The following is a 25,010-nucleotide window of genomic DNA, read 5'->3' as shown; positions in this document are numbered from 1 at the left end:
CGCCGATTCGTGGTCATCGGAGGCTCGAAACCGCTAGCTCGTCGACCTCTACTTCGCCGGAGCTTCGCCGGACCGTCGCGCCATTGCCGGTACGTGCACCGGTCTTGTAGAAGAAGAAGTAGTTGTAGTGTAGATTTTCCGGTTACTCAGCTTAGCTCGCATGGGTGCAGCCGGAAGCATGTCTCACGGTTCTCCTCACTGCACTGGTAGTTCTCCGAGTAGCCCGGATCCCAGTGCCGTGGAACCACCCTGCCCGGATCCCATTGCGTATCTACCACCATATGTTTCCGATGTTAGGCTTGCTCAACCGTTCTCCGCCTCTTCCAGTACTTTACTAGGCCGGATCCCAACAGCCCAAGAGCTCGAAGAGGAACTACAAGGCCAAGCTAGAATGGCAGCCAAGGTACAAGAAGCGGAAAACAAGAAAGCTTCCAAGGCCCGGAGCTGTGAGGGGGTGCGGGGTCAATGGTGGCCCTGCGAAACAACTGACGCGGAGCTCCGGGAGCTTCAAAACGAAGGCATGATCTCCGAGCACTGGAGTTTCACGCGCGACTCCGACGTTCCCAATCCCGACGCGGACGAACGCGTCATGACAAAGGCGTGGGTCGAGCGCGGACTATCACTCCCTTGCTCGGAGTTCTTCCTCTCCGTCCTCAACACGTACGGGCTCCAGCCCCACAACATCTGCCCCAACTCCTACCTCCTGCTCTCGAACTTCGCAACTCTTTGCGAGGGGCATCTCGGAATCCGACCCGACATCAAGCTATGGCAGTTCTTTTTCCGAGTGAAGAAGGAGACGAAAGACAAGGCCATGCTGAACTGCGGGAGCATGACTTTCATGCTCCGACCTGGCCGTATGTATCCACCTCACGACTCCCACGAATCCGTCCGGTACTGGAACGCCGGATGGTTTTACGTGAAGAACGCGTCAGTTCCGAACGTCCACGATGGACTCCCACCCTTCAGCAACACGCCTCCGGAAGAATTGGCGAGCTGGAGCTTCATCCCCACGCTTGCCCAAACACCCATACTGGAGAAGGCCGCGCGGAGGATTTCCTGGCTAGTTCATGATGGACTGACCGGAGCCCAGCTCACCCTCAGCTGGTTTTCCCGGAGAATCCAGCCCCTGCGCTACAACGCACGCCTGATGTGCGCTTATACTGGGGCGGACGATCTCCTCCGAGTCACTCGCCACGATCTTCCGGCCGACTCCCTCAAGAGAAGGTTCAAGACGTTGGTGAAGATTCCTAGGGGCCAACAGGTCCCGGAATTGATTAAGGATATCAGCACACACGACAAATGTCCTCCGGTAAGCACTTAATCCTTCGTATTCCTTTGTCCTTTCACAATCTTCTAAGTGTTTAACCTGTTCTGCTCACCCTTTTCGCAGCTTGACTCTTTGGCGGAAGAAAACCTTCGCACCATACTCCGAGTTCCCGTCAGCGGTGAATCGGTGGAAGAGGATCCGGAGGACGCTGAGGAGGAAGAAGAACGAGTGCCCCGAAAGGCTGCTCCTCGACCTTCAAAGCGTCCCCGCGCCAAAGTCTCTGGCTCCGACGCCGGAGGCAGCGGCGAGGCTTCCGCCAAGAAACCCCGGGCAACCAAACCACCTCCGCTTGACTCCAGGAAGGCGGAGCGCCAGCGCCTGAAGATGCTTTCGACAGCAGGGAAACCTTCACGTCCCAACATCCCGGGCGCAGCGTAAGCTTCCGAGTAACATGCACTGTTTATCTTTGGTAAGCTGTGTTATGTATACTTTCCTTTTACTTGCTCACAGGAATCCGAACCCTACCACCGCGCGGACCAATGTTCAGGAGCATATCACTAAGTATATGCAGAAGAAATCTCCCGCCGTTGGTCCTTCGACGCCAGTTCCGCCAAGCGCTCCTCAAGCCCCCCTGCAGCCTTCTCCTCCTCCCGCGGACCGGTCTCCGACTCCTGCCGCACCCACTCCACCGGAAGTAATTCCGGTTAGCAGCGACAGAGTGAGCGGAGATGGTTCCGGCGGCAAGGGTCCCATCAATGACGAAACTGAAGGACAAAAACAAGGGGAGGCAGAAGTCAATTCCTCCGGCAAAACTGAAGCCTCCACAGGTGATATGGTCGTTTTCCCCAAAAACTTTGGAGATCCGACTGATCTTACTTCCACCCCGAAAGCCTATGCCACGAAGTTTTTTAACAAACTAACGGAGGTGGAGAAGTGGGAGCTGGAGCAAGATTTGCTCAATGCGATGCTGAACAATGCCTGGGGAAAACCAGACGTTGAGACGTCGGAGATCCAGGACGCCAAGAAAAACATTGGCGAATTCTTCGACAAGCTTGTTTGCAAGCAAAAGGTAACTCCCCAGTAGCCCCCAAGTATTTAGGCGGAAACTTTATCAGTTAGCGTCTGGATACTTTTAGAGAACTTAATCTGAAAGGAAGGTTTTAAATGTCGTGGTAGCCCCCAAGCATGATGGCGGAAAAAATTTCCAGCGACAAAACCATGATGGCGGAACTCACTATATTTCTGACTGTGTTTGCAGGAACAAAAAGCCCTGCACTACGAGTTGCACAAGAACATTGCGCTGCAGCGTCGTGTGACCATCAGTCAGGCGGAGAAAATCCAGCACTTTCAGGCGGAGAATGCGGCTCTGAAGAAACAACTTTCAGAAGCTCAAGGTTGGTTTCCGATCATCTGACGATTGTTGGTTATGTCCCATACTTTCCGACTTTGACGCTTTATAAAACTATGAGCAGGTGCCTCCTCTTCTCTCGCTGCAGCTTCCTCCGAGTTGGAGACTCTACGTGCTGCACACAAGAATCTTGAAGCCAAACTCGCAGTAACAGAACAGAAACTCTCTGAGAAGAACTCGGAGCTCATTCGGAAAACTGGTGAGTTTGAGCTGAAAAGACAGACCGACAGCGACATCATCCAGAAGCAGCAGAAAGAAATTGGAGGTCTTCGCAAATATATGGAAACAGCAGAGAGCTGCTGGGACCTGCTCAACTCCGACGTCATGGGTACGTCCTCGAAACTTGTACGACAGTATGTGTGCAACTTGTTGTATTTAACAAAATTTGCATCTTCCAGATCCACTCGGATATGATGAGGAACGTCGGAGCCAGTTCCCGCGCGATGACCTGCTTCAGCTTGCCGGAGAAGACTGCAAGGATCTCATCTCCGCCTCCAGGAAAATCTGCCACAACCTCAACATTAAGAAGAGCCGAGTCTGCGATGTGCGCAAGCTCATCAAGAGGATGGATTTGCTTCCGGAGCTGGTTGTGGACCTGCAGTCCTCTTCAGCACGGGGTGCAGCTGCCATGTCCTTGGCTATGTGCTTAGCGCATAATCCGAGCTTAAACCTGGACCTGGTGACTTCTGGGGTTCCTCCGGAATGCAATGTCAATGCGCTGCTTGACGCGGTTAGCGGCTATGATACACGCATTGCTCGGAGGATCCGCCATGATGAATTCTATGAGAAGGTGGTTCTTCCTGCTGGCGAACCTCTCGAAGCTGAGCAGTTGGAGGATCGCGAAGCGGAAAACAGACCTGCCCAATCCGGAAGCCAGTATACATGGACAAGCTCGAAGGACCAAGGTGGCGTTGCTGCTCCGACTGCAGCTGGAGCGGAAGAGGATGAAGATGTCTCTTCGCCTGCCAAGGACGCAGAGAAAGGAACTCCGGCTGACGCAAAGGAAGCTGATGCCAACGTGGAAACTTCTCCGGTTAAGGAGAAGTAAAAACTTAGTCTTGCGGAAAAACAATGCATCATTTTGGCCCCAGCGAGGGTTTGTAATATAACTTTAATTCTTAAGTATCTAGGGACGAAACAATTATGCGTGGGCGAAAACTTATCCTCGCTATCCGTTAGAATTATTTGCATGTTTCGTTTGTTAAAAGCAAGTGCTGGTTTGTTAATTTTCCGGCTTACTCGTTTGACCTTCCACGAGCCGGAAAACCTTTGGCCGGAAACGCTCGCCTGCGGTGACGAAACCCAATGGCGTCCGTCCATAACCGCGGAAACAAGCCCCCAGCCTAGGTGCCGGAAGTCGCTACCAGGAATCCACGAGTTCGCAACGAAAAAATTTTCCACCAGAAAACTTTAGCTTACATCCTAAAGGACGATTTTGAAAATCACAACTTTCATACACGCCTAGGCGGAAACATCCAGCTCTGCGGTTTTAGTCGGAAAAAACATACATGATCTAAAATGAACAAGTAAAGGAGGTAAAAGACTCAAAGAGTGAACCATAAGCTTTATTTCATTGATCATGTATAACTATTACAGAGTTTGTAACTCGGAAAAAATATGCTAAGTGTAGAAAGGACGTAGCTATGCGATGTTCCAAGGGCGATCTGTTTCGTCGTAGATGTCATCCGGATCCTCACGCTTGCGTTTCCGGTGCCAATTAGCAGGTCTATCCTTCAGCTCACGGAAATCAACAAGGTAGTACGACCCGTTATGAAGCACTTTACTAACGACGAAGGGTCCTTCCCACGGAGATTGCAGCTTATGGTCTTTCACCTATCGAAGGCGGAGGACCAGGTCTCCTGCCATGAAGGAGCGATTCCGAACTCGACGACTGTGATAGCGTCGGAGCTTCTGCTGGTAGATGGCGGAGCGCTGGTCGGCGGAGGACCAGGTCTCCTGCCATGAAGGAGCGATTCCGAACTCGACGACTGTGATAGCGTCGGAGCTTCTGCTGGTAGATGGCGGAGCGCTGGTCAGCTAAGTTCCGAGCTTCCTCGATCAGGTCCACAGATAGCTGTCTGGCCTCGTCAGCTGTTTCTTCATTGTAGGCGGAAACTCGCGGTGAATCGTGGATGATGTCGGAGGGGAGCACGGCTTCGGATCCGTATACCAGGAAAAATGGGGTAAACCCTGTTGATCTGTTAGGGGTAGTTCGCAAACTCCACAAAACAGCTTCCAACTCGTCAGCCCAAGCTCCAGCTGCTCGTCGCAGCGGTTCTTCAAGGCGCAGTTTAATTCCTGATAATATTAGGCCGTTAGCCCTTTCAACCTGACCATTTGACTGTGGATGAGCCACAGATGCAAGGTCCAGTCGAATCCCTACTGACTCACAGTAATCCTTCAATTCTCCTTGAGCGAAGTTTGTGCCGTTATCTGTGATTATGCTGTGTGGGATGCCGAATCTCATCACGAGGCTGCAGACAAATTTTAGTGCGTAGCACCATCGGCTTTCCTCACTGGCTTTGCCTCGATCCACTTGCTGAATTTGTCAACAGTGACCAGAAGGTATTCAAAACCGCCAGGAGATGATCTTTTTAACTTACCAACCATATCGAGCCCCCAGACCGCAAATGGCCAGGTGATAGGTATGGTCTTCAGCTCTTGGGCTGGAGCGTTTGGTTGAGTAGCGTAGTACTGACAACCTCGGCAGGTCTTGACTATTTTGTCAGCATCTTCTTTAGCTGTGAGCCAGTAAAAACCTAGCCGAAAAGCTTTTGCAACGAGTGACCTGGGGGCGGCATGATGCCCGCAGTCCCCTGCATGGATCTCTCTGAGGATTTCAATGCCATCTTGATTGGAGACGCATTTGAGAAATACCCCTGTTGCACTTCGTTTGTAGAGCTGTCCATCAACAATTGTGTAGGATCTTGCTCGTCTGACGATCTGTCGCGCAAAGACCTCGTCCTCTGGCAACTTCTGATCGATGAGGTAGTCCAGGAAAGGCTGTGTCCAAGCCGAAATGATAGCCATCACTTCCCTAGCCGGAGATACTGCCACTTCTGGGTTTTCCGGGTTAGCGCCCTTAACTGAGGGTATCCGTAGGTGCTCCAGGAAAATACCAGGCGGAATTTGCTTCCTGCCGGATCCGAGCTTGGATAGCATGTCTGCCGCTGTGTTATCGTCTCTCCTGACGTACTTGACTTCGTATCCGAGGAAGCACTTGGCGATCTCGTCAACTTCGTCTCTGTAGGCCGCCATGACGGAATTTCTGGCGTTCCAGGTTCCGGCTACTTGTTGTGCCACCAGGTCGGAATCTCCACAAAGATATGATGTGCTTGATCCCGATTTCCTTAGCGATGCGCGACCGTGTAGTAGAGCCTCGTATTCCGCCATATTGTTTGTAGCTTCGAAGTGGATCTGCGAACATACTCGCAGCTTCTTCTCCCGGTAGGGGACTTCAGTGGTGACTCGGCTCCCGAGCCTTGATGCTGCTTGGATCCATCGAAGTGCATGACCCATGTTTCGGTTCCGGCTCCAGACTTGCATCCGGAGCTTCTGTCCAATCTGCGACGAAATCTGCCAAGACTTGGGATTTAACCGTAGTCCTAGGCTTGTAAGCGATGTCGAAGGCGGATAGTTCGATGCCCCATTTAGCCGTACGCCCTGTTGCGTCAGCGTTGTTGAGAATTGTTGACAGCGGAGCCTTGCTCACAACTGTTACTGGGTGCTCTTGGAAGTAGTGTCTCAGCTTCCGGCTGCCTAGGAACACTCCATAAGCTAGCTTCTGAAAGTGAGGGTATCTTTGCTTTGACTCCATCAGTACCTCGCTAATGTAATAGACAGGTCTTTGGACGTCATATTCATGACCTTCTTCCTTTCGCTCCACCATGATGACGAGGCTGATGACTTTGTTGGTAGCTGCCAGATAAAGGAGCATTGGCTCTGACTCTGCTGGGGCTGCCAAAATAGGTGGGGAGGTGAGTATTTCTTTCAACCCCCGAAGAGCTGCGTCGGCTGCGTCGTCCCAGACGAATTTGTCTGTTTTCTTCAGCAGCTTGTACAAAGGTAGCGCCTTCTCGCCAAGACGGCTAACAAACCTACTGATTGCTGCGACGCAACCAGTTAGCCGTTGCACATCTTTAAGACAAGTTGGCCGTTTGATACACAGGATTGCCTTGATTTTTTCCGGGTTAACCTCAATGCCTCTGTGAGAGACTATGAAGCCAAGGAGTTTTCCGGTCGGCACGCCAAAGACGCACTTCAGCGGATTCAACATCTTGTACCTGCGGAGGTTGTCGAAGGTTTCTGTGAGGTCGCTGATCAAGTCGGATCCTTTCCGGGTCATGACCGCGATGTCGTCGACGTAAGCGTGCACGTTCCGGCCAATTTGGTCCTTCAGGCACCGCTGCATCGTACGTTGGTAGGTGGCACTGCGTTTTTAAACCAAAAGGCATAGTAACATAGCGAGTAAGTACCAAACGGGGTAATGAATGAAGTCGCCTTTCGGTCGGACTCCTTCATCCGGATCCGATGATACCCGGAATACGCATCAAGAAAACACGAAGTTCCGCCCCGCCGTCGAATCAATGACCTGGTCAATGCGCGGCAAGGGGAATGGATCCTTCGGGCAATGCTTGTTCAAGCCGGAGTAATCGATGCACATTCTTAGTATTTCAGTGTTCTTTTTGGGTACAAGGACGGGATTTGCGACCCAATCGGTGTGGATAACTTCTATTACAAAACCTGCCTCTAGTAACTTAGCTAGTTCCATTCCTATGGCGCAGCGCTTCTTATCTCCAAAGCGTCGCATAGCTTGCTTCACCGGTTTAGCCCCCGGATTTATGTTGAGGTAGTGCTCGGCGAGTTCCCTAGGTACTCCGGACATGTCAGAAGGTTGCCATGCGAAGATATCCATGTTAGCGCGGAGGAACTCGACGAGCGCGTCTTCCTATTTGGGGTCCATGTTGGCTCCGACTGAAACCTGCTTGGAAGGGTCGCCTTTGATGAGGTCGTGCTTCTTGGTTTCTATCGCGGCCTTGAAGGAGGTCTTCTGTTCGGAGATCTGCTTCTTGGTGGTCTGCATCTCAGTCGGATCCACCGCGGCTCTGTAGCCTTGCAGCTCCTCTCCAGATATCACAGACTCTGCGAAGGCGGCTTTGCCTAACTCGCACTCATGAGCCTTTTTGTAGTCTCCGGATACGGTAATCATACCCTTAGGACCCGGAATCTTGAGCTTGTTGTAGATGTAGCACGCTCTTGCGTGGAACTTGTGGTAGGTGGGTCTGCCGAAGATGACGTGGTAGGAGCTCTTGAAGGGCACAACTTCAAACGTGATCTTCTCTTCGCGGAAATTGTGAACATCGCCAAAAGCCACGGGAAGTGTGATGCTGCCGAGGGAATTCGCCTTCTTACCCGGAACCACGCCATGAAACTCAGTGTTGCTGTGTTTGAGCTGTTCCTTGGTGAGGTTCATCCGCTCTAGAGTCTCCAGGTACATGATGTTTAAGCTGGCTCCACCATCCATGAGGCACTTGGAGAAGTCATACCCGTCTATGCGGGGACTTACAACCAAGGCGTAGCATTCTTTTGGCACAATGGCAGGGTGATCCTCCCTATCAAATGTGCACGGGATTTCCGACCACCTGACATACTGCGGCACAGCCGGAACTGTGGCGTTCAGGATCCGGGTAGCTGACTTGGCAGCGCGGACTGTTGGGGTTCCGAGGAAAGTGTGGTAAGCCCCCACGCTCTTCTTCTCGAATGGGTTGGATTTACCTGCGGATCCTACCTTGGGATCCGGCGAGTTATCATCCTCCTCCATCGCCTCGGAACTATCTTCCTCTTTGTCCTTGTTCTTGCCCTTGCCTCCCTTGCCGCGTGGGCGGTGTTTCCGGGCTCGCTTGTATCCTGCCTCCGGGACGTTCTTTAGATCATTGACCCACTTGCAGTTGCGGTTGGTGTGAGTTGACTTCCCTGTAACCGGATCCAGGTGGGCCAGGCAGGGCATGTCTCTCGTATTCCTCGTAGGTTTGCGGGGCGCGGGATCCGCCGACCGTGACCTCGGTGGCATGCTGCCGACCCCTGCCGGCTCCGCCTACACGGCCGCGTCCTCTTCCGCCTCCTCGAACCTCCGCGTTGAAACGCCATGGCGACCATCTCGGATCCGCCACTCTTCCGGTCATCGGGGTTCTTGCGCTTATGGTCTGTCGCCGTTGCCGTTATCACGGTTCTTCTTTTGTTGATGTAGGGGGATTGCTGTGGCTGCGAGATCACTGCCTGCGTCATCATCGGCGACAGTATGATCACTGGCAATGGAGATCATTTCATCCAAAGTCAGCTTGTTTGAGTTAGCCAAACGAGTGAGCGTATGGCTCAGCAATCCTCCCCTCTGCAGTCCACCAATAAAAGCGTACATGGCGGTGGTGTGGTCGACATTTTCGCACTCGTTCCTGCATGCCAACCATCGTGTGAGGTAATTCCTGGAGGTTTCTCCTTTCTTCTGGATGCAGGCTTGCAGGTCGCTTGCCGTGGCAGGTCTTTTGTAGGTGCCTCTGAAGTGTTTCTCGAAAGCGGTCTTCAGGTCGAACCAGCAAAAGATGGAGTTCTTCTCGAGGTCACTGAGCCAGATCCGGGCTGGACCTACAAGGTACAACTGGAGCATGCGGCGAGCGATGTTAGGGGTTCCTCCGGCAAAGGTTACTCGCATTATAGTAATCCTCAATCCAGGTATCCGACCTTTCGGTGCCATCATAATGCTTCAGGTTTCCGGGTAGCTTGAGGTTCATCCTTGGCTTTGGTTCCTCTCGAATCATCCTGCCAAAGCACTTCGGACCAATGTAGTCGGTTCTGTATTCGTTAAGGCGTTCCCGTGCGTCGCGCTAGCCGTGGCGAGGAGATTGTGAGCGAGAGCGAGATCTCCGGCCGTCGCCTCCGCCTCCACCTCCGCCACCACCGCTAGGTGGTGGTGAGGGAGACCTGCGAGGTGGTCGGTCCAATTTCTTGCTTCCGCCTTCCGATTCTCCTCGGCCTTCCCGGTGCTGGCTCCGGCTTCTGTGGCTGCCTTCGCCATGGCGCTGGCTGCCCTGGTCGTTCCGGCTCCGGCGAGGGTCCGGGTCGCGGCTCCGGCGAGGTTCTGGGTCGCGCTCCTCATTCCGACTCCTCCTGGGCTCGGGCTCACGAACGTTGTTCTGGTTCCGGCGAGGTTCCGGCGAGCGCTCCCTGTTTCTGTTTCTTGGCAGCACGTTGTCGCGGATAACAATCCCACCATGCCCTGGGGCCCTGGTGTTTCCGGCTGGACTACGGCGGCGAGGGGGTCGCGGGTAACCATTAGGCGGAGGAGAGGGGTTGCGATATTTGTCTCGTCCAGAGTACATTGCATCCTTTCCCTTTCTTGGATCTGACGAAGGCGTCTTTGACGGAACGGGGATCGGATTTGGGTGTTCCCTGGTTCTTCTTCTGCGCTCCGAGGATCCGGTGTGTGATTCATCATCGGGATGCCGATCGGCACGAGCGTCCTTCTGCGCGGTAGATACACAGTTATCCGGATTGGATTCTAACCTGCGCGAAGTATCCGCCTTGCTTTGCCGCCGCATTGCCGAAGCGACAAGTTTGCGGAGGTAGTTGATATCAACCTCTTCGTCCTTCTTCTTCAACAGCTCCGCAGCTTTTAGCATGTTGTCCTTTGGGGTTTCCAGCGGCTGCCGCTCCGCGGGCGTGGCGAAGTTGATTCTCGCGAGGCGGAATTGCTTCTCTAACAATTCGATCGGCCTCCGCCTGCGCATAGGTCATCTTTACTTCCCACTCTTGTGCCATGCTCTTGACATGCTCGAGTGTGGCAGCAATTTCGCGATCCTGTCTGTCGAATTGGTCCACCAAACCTCGCAGCTTCTCGCCCTTTCATCTCTTAATGCGGCTGCGGCATCGGCGAGCTTCTTGGCTGTGGCCAGCATTTCCTTTCTAGTGGCCTCTAGAGCCTCCGGATCTGCGGCGTCGCCCGGGGTTATAGGTTTGTTAAGAACTGCTCGTGCAACCATCTCTTCAGCTGACAGGAGTTCCTCCGAGGAAGAATCCCCGCGGGGTCGCTCCCGTGACAGTGGAGATCCTTGGCGGGATGGCTGAGGGTCAGATTGATTGGTTGCCTCTTCAGATCCAGGTTGTCCCAGCGCTGCTACGGTTGCGAGAATCTGCTTAGGCTGGGCGGAGTCGACTTCAGGCTGATCACCGAAACCGTACTCCCCTAGCTTGCGGTTGAACTCGTCAGTATCCATGGAGGGGGTATCTCCGGAAATTGGGCTCAGATTGCCCAAAATCGACTCTTCAACCGGAGTTTCGCTTTCTCCGACAGGCTCAGCCTCGATCCGGATCCGCGTCGTTTTCCGGTGCCTCCGCTCGCTCAGGACCAGCTCCATCTTCTTGAGGGGCGGTTCCGGCGGTATGGGCCAAGAAGTGTACGAAGTGGCACCTCTGCTTTTCTAACACCCGGGAGACCCGGCGGATCCGCATTGGTCTTCCACCGTTGTTTCCTCGCTCAGGGGCGGATTGGGTGGGCTTTGAAAATTCCAGATCCGAGGCGGAATCTTCCTTGGGAAGCTCCTGCATCTCAGATCGGACCTTCGCGACAGCGTCCAGCTCTGCGGCGGTCGCGTCTACGTTACTTACTAGTGGGTTTCCGTCGGAATCAACGGTTTCCCCGATGAAGATGTGTATGCCGCCAATTGGGACGATGGAGAGCTTGACGGGGTTTGTCCTAGCCGGAATCCAACACTCATCCGGAGGGACGATCGGCAGATTTCCGGCGTAGAGGACGCGCCCCACAGCCGATGGTGTCGTCATAGCTTCCCATGGCGGAACCCTCCCGGTTCCGGCCTCCGTACGCCACAGCCCCACGGTGGGCGCCAACCGCCGTTGCCTAATCGACGGTACTCGGAGGAGGGATCCTCACGAGGGGGAGAAGAAGTAGGGGCCATAGGGCGGAGTGCTCTCGGGACGGTGGTACGCGATTTACCCAGCTTCGGAACACCCGCACGATGACAGGGCCTACCGCTGCTTGTCCGGAATTATCCGGGCGCTTTCGCGTTGTTACAATGAGTTGTGGTTGTGCCTCTAGGGCTCCCGAGATCCGGCTTATAAAGGCGCACGGATCTAGGGTTTACATGGAGAGTCCTAGCCGGAATACAAGTTGCCTAACTACGGTACAATGTCTTGCCGTGTACGTCAAGGATCCGCCTTCCTTCAAGTACGTGCTCGGATCCGGATACTTCATGGGTCGTCACGGATCCGGCCTCCTTCGTAGGTCGGTTGAGATCCGGCTTCCTGCTCCCCGGGCTGGACTTCATCCTTCATGATCTACAACGAACCGGGCCGCCCGATGGGCCACATGCCTCACCACCAACTATGGGCCACCCGGGCTTGCCGGATCTAGGCCATGCCGTTGATATACCCATAAAGTATACCCACAACAACGCCGGACAGAAAATGCGTTCCAGCCGCGTCCCCCAAAGCCCATTTTTGTCCGGCGCGCCCCGATACGGTGTCCGGCGCCCCGAGCCCGTCCCCGTCCCACAGGGGACGCACCGGGGACGCCGGACACAACGAAAAGCGAGACGGGGAGTGGCGGGGCCGACCCGTCAGCGGCATAGGGAAAATTCGTCTCACACTCCCGCCAAATCCCGCCGCTCCCGCCAAATCGCGCCTATACCGCCGCGCATTTCAGACCTCCCAAAACATATCCCGCCGCCGATTCATTTCTCCTATCCCGCCGTCCACCCGCCATCCACCCGCCGGCGCTACCCTCTCCACATGGCACCGCCGACAGCCCCCAAAAAGATGGCGAAGAAAGCGGCCAAGAAGCCGCCGGGCAATGGGACGAAAGGGGCGACAGCGCCGTTCGCGAGGCCGCGGAAGGCGCCGGCTTTGAAGAAGAAGCCTGAAGGATGGACCGACGATCAATGGCAACAAGATTGCCAGCGCCGGAAGCTATCGACGGCGGAGCGGAAAGGACGGAGGTCGGTGGAGCTGGAGAAGAAGGCTCTGGCGGCGCGCCAGCACCAGCACATACTGGCCGGGTGTATCGCCGCCACCAACGCGAGCCCATATAGTACGAACGTGCCGGTGTACATTCCGGGAGTCTTCTCTCCGTTGTCATCCGCCTTCTACAACGACGGCCCCTCCGGCTCTCCCGGGTGCGTGACGCCTAACTTGTCGCCGCACTACCAGGATGTGCTGCCGCACGGCGGCTTCAACCCCAACAACCTCTACTCCCCGGCGTACGAGCAGCGCGAGCCAGGACCCGGTCCGGACGGCGGCCCTTTCACCGGCCGCAGGGGTCCGCTCGAATACGACGGCGCCGGTGCTGAGGAGGACGGCGGGGTTGAGGAGGAGGACGACGAGGAAGAGGACGGGGTGGAGGACGACGAGGAGGACGAAAATGAGGGCGAAGAGGGCGGCGAGGAAGAGGACGACGAGGGTGCCGGTGACGATGATCTCGTGGAGGTAGACGCGGACGGCGTGAGGACGAAGAAGAAGAAGAAGAAGGCGTCGGGCACACGGGGCCCGAAGTGGACGCCTCTGGAAGATCTTTGTCTGTGCGAGTCGTGGGCGACGGTGAGCCATGACTCCATCATCGGCGCCAACCAAAAAGGCGGGAAGTATTGGGCGAGGATCAAGGCCGAGTTCGATGAGCGCAAGCTCATCAACAGTGAGTACAAGAAAGTGCCAATGAAGAGGAGCCAGAAGGCAATGTCGACGCGATGGGCCATCATCCAGGCGTCGGTGAACTCCTTCCATGGGTACCATCAGGACTTAGAGACCAGAGGCAATAGCGGCGCCGACGTCGCCCAACTGGTACGACTCTTTCTTCCATAATCCGTAGCGCCTACATTGTGTTCGATGAAATGACTCTGCTTCCTTTGGTTAGTTTGATAGGGCCATGGAGGTTTACGCGAGGAACTCGGATGGGCATAAGCCGTTCGTGCCGATGCATTGCTATAGCAAGCTCAAAGGGAATGAGAAATGGCGGTTGACGCGCCCGTCGCCGTCCAAGGGGAAGGACGCCATTGATCCGGACGCGCCGCCGGCAACTTCGACAGGGCGTCCTATCGGCAACAAGGCTGCCAAGGCCGCCTTGGCAGACGCTGCGTCGTCTGAGAAGACGCAGGCGTCGATCACGAAATGCCTCGCCGACGTCTCCTCGACCTTTCTCTCCCGCGCCCAAAAGAACGACGAAAGGTGGGCGGAGCTGCTCAAGAGGCAAGAGGAGAAGCTGGAGCTCAAGAAACGCAGGGACGACATGTCCCAGCTGAGAACGTCGACAGAGGGAATGTCTCCCCGGACAAGAGCGGCGCACAACTTCTTTAAAGGCCAGATCCTCGACGACATCGAAGCCAAAATGGCGGCGGCGGACGCGGCGGCCCGGGCAGCGGCATCGGCGGCAGCGGCAGCGCAGCAAGAGCAGCCTGACGCGTCTTCTATCGCTACACTGCGTCGGCCTCTGCGTCGGCGACGGAGCGGACGCACCATGCACAGCAACAGGCAGATCGCGACGAGGTCATCATGCTCGACGGGCCTGCGTCGACTCAGGATACGATGCCGTCGCCCAACCCCTTCCCCTTCTTCTAATTTGCATGCACCACCGGTCTGTAATATGATAGCGCGCCCAGTACTTTGATCGATCGCCGCTACTCTGATCGCGACGAATCGGCGGGAACAATCTCTTTTGAATGCATCTATTTGAATTTCTGATTGGGGACGACGTTTGGGGGACGCGGCTGGGGAGCGACGTCCCCCAAAGACGGCACGAACAAAACACGTCCCCCAAACGTTCGATCTGGCGCGGTTTGGAGTACGCTTTGGGGAACGCGACTGGAGATGCTCTAAGCCATTGCCCATTCGGGTGCTGACGAATGACGCTGCTGCTACTAGGCGCTCATGTTGGCCGATACTCGTCGGCGCGGGGTTCGCACCGCACACTCTTGTGTAGTTGCGGTGGCTAGCTGGGCTGCAGCCTACTAGGTGGTAATTCTCATTTTTTCTTTTCTTTTTTTTTCCTTTTTCTGTTGTTTCTCTTTTTACTTTCCATAATCGGATTTTTCAAGAAAAAATCTAATTTTTACAAACATGAACATTTTTTAAATACAAATATTTCAAAAATAGAATTTAAATTTGAATAATGTTCAAATTTGAACGATTTTTAAGTTTGAACAACTTTCAAATTTGTATGATTTTCAAATTTGAACATTTTTAAAAAATGAATATTTTAAAATCTTAATATTTTATCAAAAAATAAACAATTTTCAGTTTTGAACATTTTTTAAAATTGAACATTTTTTAAAAATTAAATCTGAACATATTTTAATTTAAACATTTTAAATTAAAATATTTTTAAAATTTAAAATAAAATTAAAATGCAAAATTTTCAAAATAAAATATTTTAAAATCTTTAAGAAATAAAAAAGAAAAGGAAAAAAACACAAAATGGGCCTACCAGGCCGGGTCATACCGTGCATATACGGTTTGCTACTGCTACTGGCCTCACTCAGCCCAAATCGACGAACGGCGATGGCACAGTCGATTGCATGATGGTTTACGGTCCACTCTATATCGAGAACGAACATAAATTGTAGTGAAGTCCGAAAATGCAATTCAGTTCATGGGTGCTTATGAACCTATGGTAAATTGTTAAAAAAATCTGACATAAAATTTTGCATTTACATCTAGACATTCTATATTCATACATAAAATTTCGAAAAATAAATATTTTTAGTGTACGGTGTAAAAAGACAAATTTTGATGCTTTATCAATTATCATGCCTATCATGTGACATTTTATTTTATCTCTTTTACACAAACATAATAAAATGTTATCTTTTCACCAAATACTTATGTGCAAACATAGTATGTCCATATGTACAGCGAAATTTTATTTCAGATTGTTTAACATTTCAAAATTTTGTTGTTTATGTATGCATTTTTCATAATAGGTTCATACACACGTGAGGGCATCTCCAGCGGCGCGACGCATTTTAGCGTCCGCGCGCGTCCGTTTGCGTCGACCCTTTTGGTTGAAATCGACCGCGCATCCGTTTGCGTCGGGGGTGGCTCCAGCGGCACGAAGCATTTTTTAGGACGAATCCTTTTTTTTAACATGAAACATAGTTTACATACTTAAAAAATAAACCTAAAACGCCTACTGCTCCTCGCCGCTGTGCTGCTCCTCGTCGCTGTCGAGCACGATGAGGTCCGGTACGACCCAAGGCCAGTTGGCATCCGGGGGAGCATACGCCGGGCGCGCTGCCGGTGCTCGAGGTTGAGGAGGCTGCGGCTGTGGCGGCGGTGGAGGGGCCCAGTACCGCGGCTGTGGCGGCGGTGGAGGCGCCCAGTACCGCGGCTGTGGCGGCGGTGGAGGCGCCCGGTGCCTGCGGCCGTGGCGGCGGTTGAGGCGCCCAGGCCTGCGGCTGTGGCGGCGGTGGCGGAGGCGCCGCCGACTCCAGGAGCGCCTGTCGAAGTGCTTCATCCGCCGACAGGCCCGGCGGCATGATGGCGGTGGCGTAGCGGGGCAGCGGTGGCTGCACAGGCGCGTCGTGCTCAGAGACGAGGACGGCGACCTTCGCCATCTCGTCGTCCGTCATGTTGTCCGGGAAGTCGAAGTTCCGGCCCTCCGCCAAGGCCTGCCGCTGTCGTCCTTCACCTCCTCGCTATGGTACGCGAGCGCCTCGACGTAGTCGTCGTCGTACACAGCGTAGGCTTCGTCGTCGTCGTCGGCATCGTTGTGCTGCGTCTGCTGACGTCGCGTCCGCGCCGGCTGACGACGCGTCGGCGCCTGCTCACAACGAGCCGGCGGTGCAGGGCCGAAGGGTTAATCCCTGTCGCCCATGAAGCCTGCCCTTCGTCTCATGTCCGTCTCCGTGGACAGGTACGTACGCCAAAGCCCCAAGTCGATGGCGTACGCCGGATCGTCGCGGAGGTCCGCCGGCAGATACCGCCTCCTGCGCCGGATCTCCATGGTCCGATCAGGCTCGCGCGCAGGTACTGGAGGGATAGGCACCCGGCGGCAGCTGAGCCGCTAGCCACCAGGCAGCTGCACGCCGGACCAGGCGTCATCGCACGGCATCCATTTGCCGTGCATGAGCCTCCCCACCGAGACGGGGAGCGGGATCTTCTTGCTGCCGCTGCCGGAGGCCTCGAAGTCATTCTTCTTCCCCATGGCGCTGCGGCGGTGGTGGTGGTTGTGGAGGTGTGGGCAAAGGAGCGACGCGGCCGGTGGACTTTTATGGGCGGGCGCGCGGGATACGATGCCATTGAAGGCGCCGCAGAAGCCCATCCGCCGCCCGCCAGTGCGCGCGCAGAACAGACAGCCGCGTTATTGATGGCGAAGGCTGCGGCGCAGACACGGAAGCGCTGACCGCCTGAATCTATGGCGAAGGCTGCGGCGCAGACGCGGAAGTGCTGACCGCCTGAATCAATGCCCTCCGATGCAGACTCGCTGCCAGACGGGCCCGGTGGGGAAGCGAGTGGACACTCGGAGCGACCGCCGAGACGCAAACCTGGCGCATATTTGGGCCAGGTTTGCGTCTCCGCGGACTGCCCGGTCACTTTGCGTCGCCCCGCTGGAACAGGCCCCAGATGCATTTCCGGTCACGGCGGACAGAAACGGTCGCTCAGCGTCCGTTTGCGTCGCGCCGCTGGAGATGCCCTGAGCCAAATCACCAAGGCGCTAATAGGTTCATATGAACCTACTAACATGGAAGCTATGCTGGAGCTGTGGAACATTCAACACACGACCGAGTTATATTTGGTCTGTGCAGCTACATGACGAAGGTACAGGTACTGCTGAACTGGAAGTTTTTACTAGCCCTACATACTAGAGACTGAGAGTAGAGATCAGGAGTCAGGAGAAACAAGTACTATTTCACATATAGTTTCACGGCATACCATCTTCACCTCACAGATGATGGCAGAACTCTACACATACAGAGACTAGCAAAAACCTCCAAATAACACCTACAACTGGTTGTAAGCAATCCACATTGTCATAGTAAACACGAGCCATCTGTATACGCCACGGTGACATGTTTAATTAGCAGCTGGCATCAGTGAGCATCGACCTCATTGCATCCTGCTTGTTTTCTCCACAACCTCGTCGTCTTTCATGTACTTCTCCTGCACTGCTGCTGTTGTAACCACATGTTAAGGAAAATTACCGTGCAAGTACTTGGGATGAGCATTTCATGGCCAATAAAAATAGCAGGTCACACAGTGTATACTCTAGCAGTACCACGCCTATATATTGAGCTAGAATATTAAATTCTCTGCATTGCAATATACTCCCTCCGTTCCTATGAATAAGGCACGCACACATTCCAAGACGAACTTTGACCAAATGAATTAAGCAACAATATCTTGCTTATATAGTAAATAATTGATATTGCTAGATTCGTATTGAAAAATACTTCCTAATGATACCAATGCTATATCAAATATTTCTTATATACAGGATTAATTCTTGGTCAAAGACAAATCTGCAAGTCTTATTCATTGGAATGGAGGTAGAACTAGCCATATAACATGTAAAAGTTAACTAGCCACACCTTCATGGAATGTAAAACGACAAGGGCTGCAATTAATGCCTATACATGCCAGACAGGTGATTTAAACAGTGCACTTCTCCAACATTAAAGGTATCATATAAGTAATGGACAAAAGATTGTTCAATAAGTTGGTAGAAGACACAGTAAAGGATATCTGTAGTAATCCCAGTCAAGAGGTGCAGCTGCAATTTTGCTAAACTCAACGGCACTGCTATCTATAGTTGAAAATATATAGCCATTGCTCTTGTCAATCAACTTCACAAGATTACCCACACTTTCCTTGTCCTGGAGGCAAAAGTTGTAAGAATCAAGACAACATGGAACTGAGTTGGAATAATCACGTCTTTCCATTACATACCTGGATGTCCAAAGTTGTAAAATTGACTAAGCTAAAATCATCAATCACATCACATAGCTCTTTCGTAAGTTTCCTGTCAGCAAATTAAAAACAATGTTATAAATAACCCAAAGTATAAAAATAGCAAGTCATGGTTAACACAATGTAAGTATAATAAGATCACCAACAATACAGGTTTTGTCGTGAATGATATAAAGGTTACCACATTTAAGGCCTCATGACATTTGGATATTTGATACAGCATCTGTAATTTACTGACGATGCATGAGGTCATCTAGCACTTCTAACTCTAACTGTCTAAGGACATTACTACATTAGATCACTATCTTATCTGAACAGGGAGAGCTATACAATTTCGTGCAAGTACATTAATTGTAGCTTAAGAATATTTTTCAATCAAAATGGGAACATAATTGTAGTAAGCACTGTGTTTGTATTTCCTTTAAGTGAATTGGACATACCAACTAAATCAGTAACTGTTAAATGAACATTATCAAGCCCGGACTGGTTGTGGCTTTCGATAGGCACAGCACAGATTGCATGCACGCCTTTCCGAGGTATTGAAATTAGGTGGTTGCTGTCAAATTACCTGTACTTGGCAGAACGAGGATCCTGATCAAGATGGTGTTGCAAATAGGACAGGTCTTGCACATCAGTGTAGAAGTCAAGGTTGAACGCTGAGAATAAGAAAATAAGTACCAACTACGGTAGAAACATTTAATCAATTAAAATTAGCCGCAGACAAGCACAATACCTAAATTTCCATAGTTCTCAATGAGGTCAATCTTTGACAAAACATTGATGTGCGATAGCTCCAAGTGTAACATTGTTGATAGTGAAAGCAGCAAAGCACTAACATACTTCCCAGGATCACAACATAAATGGGCATCAACAAGGTGCACAACAGTAAGCTGCATAATATAATACCAAGAAAGAGTGAGTAATGCAATTCATTAGCACAATAAGTACTATGAATAAAATTGAAAAACAAATGTACCCGCAAATTTAGCTTTTTGATGAGTTTATTGATGATGTTCCTTGCATTCGTGTGAAGGGAGAAAAGTTCCACTTGCCCCGGGAAATCAAATAGCAGATAGTGATCTGCAGTAACCACGAACCTTCAGCTAGTCATAAAGGAAAATAATACAAGCTGCACAGTATTGATGTGCAGCTGCTCGATAGTCCTCAACTATCATTTTAATGTTTCAAAGGATAGCTCAATAAAAAGTCGAATATTACAATCTGGGCCCAAGATGATTCACATTTCTAAGTTGGAATAAGAAAGAAGGTTCTCTCCAAGGTAACAGCAAGGTGAGTTGACAATTTTAAAAGCAGCTCAGGAGGTAATGTCCACTTAGTAGTTTATCTATCAAAAAATGCACAACGATGGTTCCATAATTTTCTGGAAAGGTTCTTCACTTCAGTCTACTTTCAAGCAATGGGGGGAGTCACGTGGCTGCTGTGTAGTCAATTGACTACACAACATTTTGGCAAAAACTTCATATATTTAACATCACAACTTTGTACTCCTGGCTCCACTACTGCTTCCAAGCACTTCAATGTCAAAATAGATGCGGTACTTTAGTTATGGATCGAACTGGGTATATCCTGTTTTGGTATCCAGTAGACATGGCTACTCTAAAATCTTCTATTTCTAAATAGGAGCACCCCACTACAAGGAATTCTCTCAACATGCAGCCTATCCACATCAGCTACCTGCCACATTAGCAATTTCCATCACATTTATTTCATTTCCTTTTCTTTTTAGGGGAATTTCATTTCCTTTTTCTGAGAAATCACCACCACGAGCGCTACGTTTTATTGCAAGAGTACTGAGCAGCCGTTATGCAAAGCCCACATGTAGCAGCCCAATATTCCAGCCCACACGTAGCAGACCATTAAGTTACCCCCGTTCAGCCGTTATGGTATTTATTTATTCTCCATTGACCCGTGCAATGTCAGACGATTGACCCTTACTCTTCGCCATGATTCCCACGGCGCCGCGTCAACTTCCTCTTCCCCACTATCTCCACGAGAAATAATTGCATACACGAGGCATACGAGGAGTTTGGCGGAGATTGTTTTCCTGTTTATAAATTCGGGAGTGTTTCCGCTTGCCAGCCAGTGCATCCCGTCACACCAACGATCCTATTCCAGCAAGGGTGAGCGTTGCAGGATTGCAGCCTCGAGCAGATCGGCGGTAGGCCGGTAACAAGCAATGACAACAACAATCCTTACCTATGTGCGCATGGTCCCTTGATCCAGGAATAGGTGCTGATGGATTTTTGAGGTGTGCCCCCTTCTTTAATTTTGGATTTTGCTAACCTAGCCATTGTTTAATTTCAGTATCTTTGTGGATCATTCTCCATTCGCACATGGATGTAATTTCATCTGTCATTGACATACCTTACTTGGTGCAGTTGCAGGTCCAGCGACACCTTTTTGTTTGAGCTTGGTTTCTGATATATTCCTTTCTAGGCTTGAGAATTTCTAAGATCTTACGAGTGCTCACTAATATCCTATCTGTATAAAAAAAAATTGCAGGCCAGATAAAGTGATATATTTTCAACTGGGGATAACACTTGAAACTTTGCATGACAACAAGTTATGGATTTCAACTTGCTTGCTGTTCCAACTTTCTCATACAACTGTTCGTGCTCTGGTCTTTCGAATAGGCAATGCCAGTCAAATTGTCAATTCTTATGCATTAGTATGTCAACTAAATTGTTAAGCAAATAGCTTCAGATTTTATTGTCTAGAAGACCTGTGAGGCGAGTTTCACTATAGATATGACTGGACATTGATTTCTCCATTTTCTGAGTTGCCGTATTCTAGATACAACACAGTGGCAGCATCAAGTGGACTCACAGAAGGCTGTACTGAGATGGTCCATTTGCGGTCCACGATTTCCATAATGAATGTCTAACGCCTTTTAGTGCTATTTTTGTCTGGCCTCAACCAGTGGCGTTCCTGTTACTTAATTATATGATAGCCCATGCGTTTTAAATTGTGATGGAATCAACTCAAAACATCTGTTCATGCAATACAAATATTTATATTGATTGTGTAACTGCGCTCTCATATGTGTAATGTGCCTTGAATTAACAATTTTTGAGGGTGATTATTTTTTGTCGTGCAGCTTCCAGAGGATTGGTTCACTCTATATGTGCATCCAGGAAATTAAAATTATGAAACTACAATTTATGTTGAGATCTTATATTTTTTAATCCAAGAAATGATTTTTACTAATAATCGTAACTCTATTTTCTGCATTATCTAAATAAAAAATTGTACTAACCGCCTCGCAGCAACGCGCGGGGAATCATCTAGTATGTTCAATAACGGTCTTACAGCCGAAGGATTGTATTAGAGAAAGGCAGTCCACACTCACCTTCAATAAGAGGTTTCAACTTTTCTTCAAGCCAGTCAATATTCTTCTCCAAGTAATCCATGCAATACACAAGGCCTGACAAAGATATCAACAGCACAACATAAGTAAGCATAGAAACAAAACCAGCAAGCTTGATTCTTGAACAATGGATAAACCTCCGTTAGGACCAAGCGAATGCTCAGACATGACATCGCTAAGTTTTATGAGGTCCTCAATGTTGATGGCACATTCATATCTGGGTACCACTGTCAAGGTCACATCTTGAGTGTAACTGCAGAGCACCATGGCAGCATATTGTAACAGAACAAGAGAAAAACAATATATCATTTCAAGGCTGGAAGAGCAAAGGATACGGCAACGCATCGTTCGCAGGGTCGAGATTGATAACTGAAACTTTCCTGCAACCAACAATCAAGCAGAGAACCTTTTTAATTAGTAAAATTGCAAGAAGAAAAGGTCTGAGAGCACCAGAACAGGTCACACCGGGAGCACTGTCATGCAGGTAAAACTATACAGCTCACCTCATTCTCCCAAACATCAGAACAAACGCTTGCAGCATACAGTAGTACACTAAACTGAACAAAACACAATGCCCCAAGCATTGGAACACAAGAAACAGTAGGACTGGAAGTAAGGAAAGCAGCTTGTAGTGATGGAGTAGTGGTTAGTTGAGAGCAAGGTGGCAGTAATGGAGTACCTTCCGATGAGGGAGAGGAACTGGGACATGCCGTTGCAGTAGGTGGTCTTGCCGCAGCCTGGTGGCCCGATCACCAACTGTCCGAACACCATCTTGTCTTCTCCCGACTACCTCCTGGTACCAGAGGAGAATCTAGATGGTGAAATTTGTGAAAGCCGGCTCCCTAGCGGGATTGATTTAGCTAAGGCTCCGTTTGGATGTTTGTATTGGGAGGCTTGGCATTGCATTCGGTGTAATATCAATATCGTGAGGTATTTGCATTGACATCAATACCAATATTTCTGTTTGGATGGTTAGATATTTGGTACCTAGAATTGAAACCCTGGTTGAATGTCAAATCCTGTTTGGATGGTCAAAGTGATGTATTGAGTCGGATACATGTTTGCAAACGATTTAAACACACACAGATCATGCATCAATGGACAACGCAAACAATCAAGAGGTGCCCAAAAAATATTACCTCGGTTAGATCGGGGTTAAAACGTCTTCTTCTTCCTGCTCTCTCACCACCGCGCGTGCTGCCGGCGTCCTGCTCGGAAGTGGAGCTCCAGCGTCCTGCGGGGAAGAAACAGAGGAGGGCGGTGAGACTCGGAGGGGAAAACAACTGGGGAAGGTGGAGGGAAGGGCGGCGGTGGTCGGCGGGGAAGAAGCAGAGGCGGGTAGGCGGGCGGTTTTGGACCTCCGCCGGCGGGGTATTCGGTGAGCCGCCGCCGTCGCTTGGTCTTGGGGGAACGAAAGAAGTTCGTCCTCGCTCCAATGTGAAGAGATGTCGAGCTCAGTCAGGGGTGATGCTGTACACCGACCCGATCGGTGGATACCAGCTGCCGCACACCCTTTGGTAGGTATTGGGCCGGCCCAACAAATTTTTTTTGCCTATTTCGAATTTCGTTTTTTGTACAGTTTCTTTTCTGTTTTTTGTGTTTTTAAGTTTTGAATATTTTTAAATTCTGAACTTTTTTCAAACCTGACTTTTTCAAAATTTGAACATTTTTCAGATTGGAACAATTTTTAAATTAGAACAAATTTTAAATTTGACAAAATTTGAACATTTTTTAGAATGAACATTTTTTCAAAAATTTGATTTTTCCCAAAATTTGAACATTTTTAGAAAATGAACATATTTTAAATGTGAAGATTTTTCGGATATGAACAATTTTTAGCTTTGAACAATTTTCGTTTTGAACACTTTTCAAAATTTGAACTTTTTCAAATTTGAACTATTTTCAAGTTTGAACTTTTTCGATTTTAAACAAAAAGAAAAATAAACAGAAAAGAAAAATAAAAGGAAACAAAAAAAGAAAACAGAAAAAAAAACAGAAACAGAAACAGAAAACGAAAAAAAAAGGTGAAAACGGGCTAGGCCCAATACCCGACCAGGGTGTGCGGTGCCTGGTAGGCACCGACCTGGTCGGTGTATAGGATTTCCCCTCAGACAGACCTTCTTCATTCAGGAGGGGCCAAGCGATGTGTTATTTGGGCTGGCCAATATTGAGCCCGAATGCCTAGCCCGAATACCTAGCACAGCCAAACAGGCCAAATTGGGGCATTCGGGCCCCGAATGCCTCAATACCCAATGCCATGCCCAAATGCGTACATCCAAACGGTGCCTAAGTGAATCGCTCGCTGGCTGGCTGGGCAAGGACAAACCTAGCTCATACCTCAAATTGGATGGAGTCAAGGAGACACAGCCAACGGCTGGGACGGTGGTGGTGGAGACTGAAGCACTATGTCCCGCGGGGAGGGAAAGAAGGGGAAAGGATTGAGGCGGGAGTGAAGGCGGCGGCGGGAGTGGAGGCTGGACTGAGGGGTCGGCGGCAGTGACGGCCAGGACAGGAGTATGGGGGAGGAGGAAGAAAAGAGAGGACACGCCGGCGCCGCACCCCCCCCCCCAGCCGGGTGTGTTGGGCCGGCCCAGACTACTTTTCATTTTCTTTTTCTCTTTCGTTTTTTTCCTGTTTCTTATTGCGTTTTTTTTTAGAATATATGAAGATCTAAAAATACTGAAAAATATGAAAATTTTCATGTTTTGGAAAACTTTGAACAGTTTCTAAAACCAGAACAAATTTCATATGTGAATAAATTTTAAATATGAACAAATTTAGTAATTCAATTTTTTTCAGATTTGAACATTTTCAAAATTTAAAAATATTTTAAATCTGAACATTATAAAATTTAATTTTTCTGTGACATTTTTTAAATCTAAATACTTGTTGAATCAGAATATTTTTAAAAGTCTAGACATTTTAAAACACGCGATTATTCGCTTCGTGGCAAGAAGAGTGTGTTTTTTTTTTTGCAAACACGC

General features: G+C 50.2%; 1 protein-coding gene across 1 annotated transcript; it reads right to left on the bottom strand.

Moving 5' to 3' along the window:
* Positions 1-17,435: 17,435 nt before the first annotated feature.
* LOC124674687 (GPN-loop GTPase QQT1-like) lies at positions 17,436-23,391 on the bottom strand. Its single transcript, XM_047210733.1, has 11 exons — positions 23,166-23,391; positions 22,706-22,819; positions 22,362-22,406; positions 22,164-22,243; positions 22,009-22,083; positions 19,615-19,718; positions 19,372-19,528; positions 19,207-19,294; positions 18,618-18,690; positions 18,414-18,544; positions 17,436-17,847 (listed from the first exon to the last, which is right to left on the bottom strand). Exons 2-11 carry the CDS (start codon positions 22,795-22,797, stop codon positions 17,778-17,780), a joined length of 915 nt encoding a protein of 304 aa, XP_047066689.1. The 5' UTR covers positions 22,798-22,819; positions 23,166-23,391; the 3' UTR covers positions 17,436-17,777.
* Positions 23,392-25,010: the final 1,619 nt, after the last annotated feature.

Source organism: Lolium rigidum, chromosome 7 (genome assembly GCF_022539505.1).
Source record: "Lolium rigidum isolate FL_2022 chromosome 7, APGP_CSIRO_Lrig_0.1, whole genome shotgun sequence".
Lineage (NCBI taxonomy): Eukaryota > Viridiplantae > Streptophyta > Magnoliopsida > Poales > Poaceae > Lolium > Lolium rigidum.
This window is presented reverse-complemented; position numbering and strand designations above follow the sequence as displayed.